The sequence below is a fragment of the Salvelinus sp. IW2-2015 genome, linkage group LG13 (genome assembly GCF_002910315.2).
Source record: "Salvelinus sp. IW2-2015 linkage group LG13, ASM291031v2, whole genome shotgun sequence".
NCBI classification, from domain to species: Eukaryota; Metazoa; Chordata; class Actinopteri; order Salmoniformes; family Salmonidae; genus Salvelinus; species Salvelinus sp. IW2-2015.
This window is the reverse complement of record NC_036853.1, coordinates 692,914-700,409: the sequence shown is the minus strand read 5'-3', so window position 1 is coordinate 700,409 and position 7,496 is coordinate 692,914. Positions and strand designations below refer to the sequence as shown.

The window sequence follows — 7,496 nt, the reverse complement described above, 5'->3', positions numbered from 1 at the left end:
TATGAATCTCCTGCTTTCAAGAAGCACAAGCTGGTCAAAGCCACCGCACAACTACAGGAGAAGATCTGCTCTCATCATGACAAGCTGCTGGAGGTTTACTGTCGTACAGATCAGCAGTGTATCTGTTATCAGTGTACAATGGTTGAACATAAAGGCCATGATACAGTGTCAGCTGCAGCAGAGAGGACTGAGAAACAGGTAAGACCAGAACAACTTGTTGGTGACTGTCTGATAAACAAAGAATTAAAGATACAGTAGGAACTAAGACTGTTTGAATATGAGAATTCAACTGAAATCRATCCATGGCAGAACAAATATGAACACAAACCTTGTGTCACGCCCTGACCGAAGAGATCTTTTTATGTCTCTATTTTGGTTTGGTCAGGGTGTGATTTGGGTGGGCATTCTATGTTAATTTTCTATGTTTTGTATTTCTTTGTTGTTTGGCCGGGTGTGGTTCTCAATCAGAGGCAGCTGTCTATCGTTGTCTCTGATTGAGAACCATACTTAGGTAGCTTTTTCCCACATGGTTTTTGTGGGTAGTTGTTTTCTGTTTGTGTTTGTACCAGACAGAACTGTTTCGTTTTGTTCTATTTTGTAATTTTTTCAGTGTTCAGGTTTAATAAATTTATCATGAACACGTACCACGGTGCACCTTGGTCCTCTCCTTCTTCATCAGTTGAGCGTTACACCTTGAGTATATAGATATGTTAACCCATATTCTCCAAATGTTTCACCATTTTCTAAAATCAAACACCATTATCATTCTAAATGCCCTTTAATGAGTCCAAAGTTCAGTCTCAACCCCTTGATACATGTACACCTAACATAAAAACTATAATCATTCACATAGCAACATATAAATATCATATAGAAAATGGACCATCAAGATTGTAGACCTTCCTCTCTATGTCCCATTACTATACTATTGATCTACTGGACAAAAATAGCTTGATAGCTCATTGAAGAGTGATTCTCCACAGAGRCAGCTGGGGATGAGTCAGCAGAAGGTCCAGCAGAGATTCCAGGAGAGAGAGAAGGAGTTGAAGGAGCTCCAACAGGCTGTGGAGTCTCTCAAGGTGAGTATTGTTGACCAGAGGAGACACACCATTTCACTTCTCTCCTCCAGTCAGAGAGAGAGAGGGAGAGGGGCCCCTCTCCAATTACACTGTTGGGAACAGGGTGTCTGGACCCCTTTCAGAGAATAGACTGCTTAATGTAACCGATGGGATATGAACCCAGGTCTACTGCAGGAGAAACCAACATCTTGACCGTTACATCAAGAGGACATTCCCTATTGGGCCAAGACTGATTTTGAAGCTGCAGGCGGGGCTACCTCATCACATTACCTCATTCATATATCTTTATGTACATATTCTTTATCCCATTACACTTGTGTGTATAAGGTAGTAGTTGTGGAATTGTTAGGTTAGATTACTCGTTGGTTATTACTGCATTGTCGGAACTAGAAGCACAAGCATTTCGCTACACTCGCATTAACATCTGCTAACCATGTGTATGTGACAAATAAAATAAAATTTGTTTTGATTTGATTTATTTAGCCACTGCAGCAGTACTGAATAAAGTGTTTATCCTTACTAAAGTAGTAATTACTCAGAATTGCAAAATATAAAATGTTGTAGTTCATTTTATCACTAACAACCATAAAATAAAAATGTATAGCATAATGAAACTGACATAAACCAAAAAACGACAAACATTTAGTTAATTATATAAAAATATGTATATTTATCTAGATGGGTGACATTATCTGCCAAAGTAACACTTAACATATAAACACAGACACTGGACACAGACACTGAAAATTTGCTTTTTTAATATATATCTGGTAGCTCTCAAAAGAGACTTTGCTTTGCTGAGCAGTTAGTTTTCAGGAGTGTGCTGACTGCCTGCCTTCAGAGGAGTCTGTCTGTGATTAATGAAAAGTTTGTAAGTTTTAGCCACGCTTTCACAGAGGCCAAGTTTACATTTACATGTTTTTATTTTTTTTATTTTACCGTTATTTTACCAGGTAAGTTGACTGAGAACACGTTCTCATTTGCAGACCTGGGAATAGTTACAGGGCGAGAGGAGGCGATGATGAGCCCAATTATAACACTGGGATATAGGTGACCAAGATGGTTGAGGGCCAGATTGGATTCCAGGACACGCGGGTTAACACCACGACTACTCTACGTATAAGGTCCAGCGGATCTCTTAATGACCCAGAGACTCAGGGAACCCGTTTAAAATCACCATCGAAAGACTGCCTACACAGGGCAGTGTCCCCAATCACTGCCCTGGGGCATTGGGATATTTTTTAGACCAGAGGAAAGAGTGCCTCCTACTGGCCCTCCAACACCACTTCCAGCAGCATCTGGTCTCCCATCCAGGGACTGACCAGGACCGACCCTGCTTAGCTTCAGAGTGAGTTTAGGAGACACTCTTATCCAGAGTGACTAGGGGTAAAGAGCCTAAATCTGTCAAGGGAACATCGACACATTTCTCACCTAGACGGCTTGGGGACTCGAACCAGCCACCTTTGTGTTACTGCCTAACGCTCTTAACCGGTAGATTACAAACCACTAAATGTTAAACACAAAAGTCAAATGGTAGTAGATAAATGGTAAGCTGGTTAAATAAAAGACTGCTGTTATAACTTTCAGACTAACATTGTTTTGGGGAAATAGGGACATGTCTGTCTATTTCTCCAATTATCTCTAATAGATGTATTTATTTTAATGGTTTGAAGTTCTACACCATTTTAATCAGGATAACCTATTATTTCTAATGATGTAAGTTTGGGCAGCGTACAATGCTGTTACCAATGGATGGTAGTTAAATCGTAAACCAGTTATTGTTATTATTATATATTTTTCACCCAGGTTCGTCATAAAAACAGGTTTTAGTGGTCAAATAAAAAGGTAGACATTTTTTGGTGCCATTTATGGAAAATGGAATTGGGTTTGTGGCTGGATCAGCAGCTGTTCATCATGCGACCAGAGAGACTCAATACAGCAGGGGTTTCTGTTTTCTATGCTGCAGTACTGAGGGCCTGGCAGCTGCTGAGACCCACACGAGAGGGGGGTGTGGTGCCTGGGTCGTGGGTCTGGGAGGAGCCCATCTTCCACAACCCACTGATCACTGGGTTTGGTGGACCTGGAGAGCAGGGTGGCAGCGTTCTGACTCAAAGCAGCACAGAGGCTACTGTACCGTACGGAGGTGGGCTTAGCGGGAGTGAAGGAGCATCAGTGGCAGGGGGTTGTGGGGGCTGAGAGCATGGGTATAGGTGGAGGGTGCTCTATAAACTCCCAGTACTGGAAAGGTCAGGGGTCATCCAGTGGAGGGTATTACATGGAGCCCTGGACACCAATAGCTGGTTGGCTCGGGATGACCTGGGAGTTGGGGAGGGGTGTCCGTTTTCTGCAATGACAGAGTGTTCATCATGTTTTGTCTGTGTTGCCAGGGTAATGCCATTACTGTTGACGCCTTAGGGTTGAGTTTGAGTTTTACAAAATGATCAACAGTGTGGAGATGTTTCAGGAGGTATGGGGGCTCAGGCGGGCTGTCTGTACGGCTGGAGAGGAGGGGTTGGATGTACGGTTGGAATGTGGTGCTGGATGGTGTATTGTACTGTGGTGTTGGGTGCTGTATAATGTGGTGCTGGATGGTGTATTGTACTGTGGTGTTGGGTGCTGTATAATGTGATTGTGTGGAGGTTGTGGTGGCACGGAATGTGTTTTAAGGAGGGGTGTGGTGTAATGAGGATGGCAAGTCAGTCTCTCTCTCCATCTCGCTCTCGCTCTCGCTCTCTCTACAGCACTCTACACAGGCAGCAGTGGAGGACAGTGATCAGATCTTTACTGAGCTGATCCGCTCCATTGAGAGAAGGAGCTCTGAGGTGAAGGAGCTGATCAGAGCCCAAGTGAAGGATCAAGTGAGTCAAGCTGAAGGACTCCTGGAGCAACTGAAGCAGGAGATAACTGAGCTGAGGAAGAGAAGCACTGAGCTGGAGCAGCTCTCACACACAGAGGATCACATCCATTTCCTCCAGGTAACTATTGTTATTGTATCCCAAATACAGGAGAAGAGTGATACACCATCTGTCTCTGTTCATTGCTAGGCACTTTATGTTTCTTTTGTATGAAGTGAGCTGCTGTACTAAACAACTAATCTAATCAAACAGTGTCCCACTTCCACTATCTTATCCTCAGTAAAACAGCATCAGACAGACCGCACTCTATACACAGAACCTCGCACACTAGAGGTTAATAAGTTGCAACCTCCTTCTGCTCCTGGGAATGGTGAACAGTATATGGCAATTAGTAATCATCACAGGATCATTGGGGGTGGATCATAGCCGTGTATAAGGTACCTCTCTTGAGCTTCCTTCAGACCTCCGAGAGAGGCGTGCGCTATGACTTTGTGATTCTTCGGTGGTTCTAGATTATGATCTTCTGCTTGTGAGCTGAGTGCACTAATCAAAAAGACAGGGTAGTAAAACAGTATCTGACTTAACTTAATTGTTCTAACTCCCCTCATTGGGTCGTCTGCTCTGCTCTTCTCCCAGATTCCTGTCAGCTCAACATTGACCCAAACACAGCAAGGCACACGCCTCTCTCTGTCTGACAGGAAAACCAGAAAGTGACCTATACACGCCAGTCCAACCATATCCATGGACATCCAGACACAGATTCCCACAAACACCACTTCCAGGTTCTGTGTAGAGAGGGTCTGTCTGGATGCTTGTTACTGGAGGTGGAGTGGGACTGGTAAATTTGTTTATACAGCAAGTCTCATATATAAGACAATCGGCAGAAGCAAGCCACGATGGTGTATTTGGATACAATAACAAGTCCGGAGTTTACAGTGGGCTTTAGTGGATGGTATTGTTTTCACGACACAATAATGTTCAAAGACTAAATACAGGCCCTCACTCCTAGATAGAGTGTACCTGAATACTAAGGCAGGTACTCTGTCCTTCTACAGTGTCTCTGAACAACCTGACCCTCCTCCACCGGTCCAAACCACACATTCACGTCAGCCCCCTCTAATCCTGGTTTTATCTCTGTGTAAGTACTGCTGAGCTTGGTTAACTGTAGTAGGTCCACATAGAACTAGTCTTATCTATGGCGAGCTGTAACGTATAGTCCCATTACTAGCTGCTAGCTAAGCTGTGGAAAACGTATAGGAACGCCAACATAGATACTAGTCATGCTGGTGTAGTCTAATAGCTGAAAGCTGAGTTAAACCCTGTTAGTAGGGTCCACATAGATTCTAGTCCATTGCTGTGTAGTCTATAGCTGAGCGGTACAACTGTATAGGTCCACATAATACGAGTCATGCTGGTGTATTCTAATAGCTGAGCTGGTTAAACGCTGTGATAGGTCACACATAGATACTAGTCATGCTGGTGTAGTCTATAGCTGAGCTGGTTAAACTGTAGTAGGGTCCAATAGATACTAGTCATGCTGTGTAGTTAATAGTCTGAGCTGGTTAAACTGTAGTAGGGTCCCATAACTAGCATCGGTAGGTCATGCTGGTGTTAAGTAGTAGTCCTTAAACTATAGCTGGAGCTTAGCGCTGGTTAAACTGTAGTAGGGTCCACATAGATACTGAGTCATGCTGGTGTAGTCTATGCTGAGCGGTTAAACTGTAGTAGGATCCCACATAGATACTATGTATGCTGGTGTAGTCTATAAGCTGAAAGTAGGTTAAATTTGTAGTAGGGTTCCACATAGATACTAGTCCATGCGTTAGTCTATAGCTGACTGGTTATCAAACTTAGTGGGTTCCACATAGATACTAGTCAATGCTGGTGTAGTCTAAATAAGAAAATGCTGAGGCTGGTAAACTGTAGTAGGGTCACAATAGTTACTAGTCATACTGGTGATGGTCCTCAAGATGTGAGATTCATCTTGCGCTCTTTTTTATACAATATTATATTTTTCTGACTGAATTTGATCTTCTGAGATGTTCATGCATTAAATGCATTTTATTAATATTAATAAAAAATGCTAATTTTAATCTAGTACATTTCACATGAATCATGATTATTGTGTTGCTGTATATGTTGGGTCATTCAGAACACAATTGATAATGTTTCTCAATTGTTCTCTGTCTCTAGTGTAATTTTCCTCAGTGAACAGATAGAACTAAACTATATGGACTGGTTCCTGACATGCATGAACAGAATAGTAACTAAACCTATATGGACTGTTTCCCTGGACATGGAACAGATAGTAAACTAAACTATATGGACTGGTTTCCTGGACATGGAACAGATAGTAACTAAACTTATGGACTGGTTTCCTGTACATGGAACAGATAGTAACTAAACTCTATGGACTGGTTTCCTGGACATGGAACAGATAGTAACTAAACTATATGGACTGGTTTCCTGGACATGGAACAGATAGTAACTAAACTATATGGACTGGTTCCCTGGACATGGAACAGATAGTAACTAAACTTTATGGACTGGTTTCCTGGACATTGAACAGAAGTAACAAACTATATTGGACTGGTTTCCTGAACATGGAACAGATAGAAACTAAACTTATGGACTGGTTTCCTGGACATGGAACAGATAGTAACTAAACTTTATGACTGGTTTCCTGGACTGGAAACAGATAAGTAACTAAACTATATGGACTGGTTTCCTGGACATGAACAGATAGTAATAAACTATATGGACTGGTTTTCCTGGACATGGAACAGATAGTAACTAAACTATATGACTGGTTCCTGGACAATGGAACAGATAGTAACTAAACTATATGGACTGGTTTCCTGGACATGGAACAGAAGTAACTAAACTATATGGGACTCGGTTTCCTGGACACTGGAACAGATAGTAACTAAACTAATGGACTGGTTTCCTGGACATGGAACAGATAGTAACTAAACTATCATGAACTGGTTTCCTGGACATGGAACAGATAGTAACTAAACTTTATGGACTGGTTCCTGGACATGGAACAGATAGTAACTAAACTATATGGACTGGTTTCCTGGACATGGAACAGATAGTACACTAAACTTTATGGACTGGTTTCCTGGACATGGAAACAGATAGTAACTAAACTATATGGATTGGTTTCCTGGACATGGAACAGATAGTAACTAAACTATATGGAACTGGTTTCCTGGACATGGAACCAGATAGTAACTAAACTTTATGACTGGTTTCCTGGAAATGAACAGATAGTAACTAAACTTAATCGACTGGTTTCCTGGACGACAGATTACAGCCTAAAGAGAATGTTCAATGGAGATTAACCGGCCCTAATTCTATCCACCAGGTGGGCTCATTGACCAAACAATAAAACCAAGCAATATCTTGACTTGCCTTCAGTATATCAAGTAATGTCAGAATATACTTTAAAATCATTGGAGATTGATGTCTTTTTAATCCACTAATCCAGAGTCAGAACAGATGAAGTTAAGGTCTGCTACTGTTCAGTGATTAAAATATGATTTATGTGATGGGAAAT

At 41.9% G+C, this 7,496-nt stretch overlaps 1 protein-coding gene across 1 annotated transcript in view; it reads left to right on the top strand.

Moving 5' to 3' along the window:
• Window positions 1–7,496, top strand: part of LOC111971778 (tripartite motif-containing protein 29) — a gene marked incomplete at its 5' end in the record, with an annotated part of 82,935 nt that continues 75,439 nt past the window's right edge. The window contains 3 exons of the mRNA XM_070446334.1: window positions 1–198; window positions 984–1,079; window positions 3,821–4,054. Of these exons, the coding sequence (XP_070302435.1) occupies window positions 1–198; window positions 984–1,079; window positions 3,821–4,054 (528 nt within the window). The remainder of the gene's footprint in view (window positions 199–983; window positions 1,080–3,820; window positions 4,055–7,496) is intronic.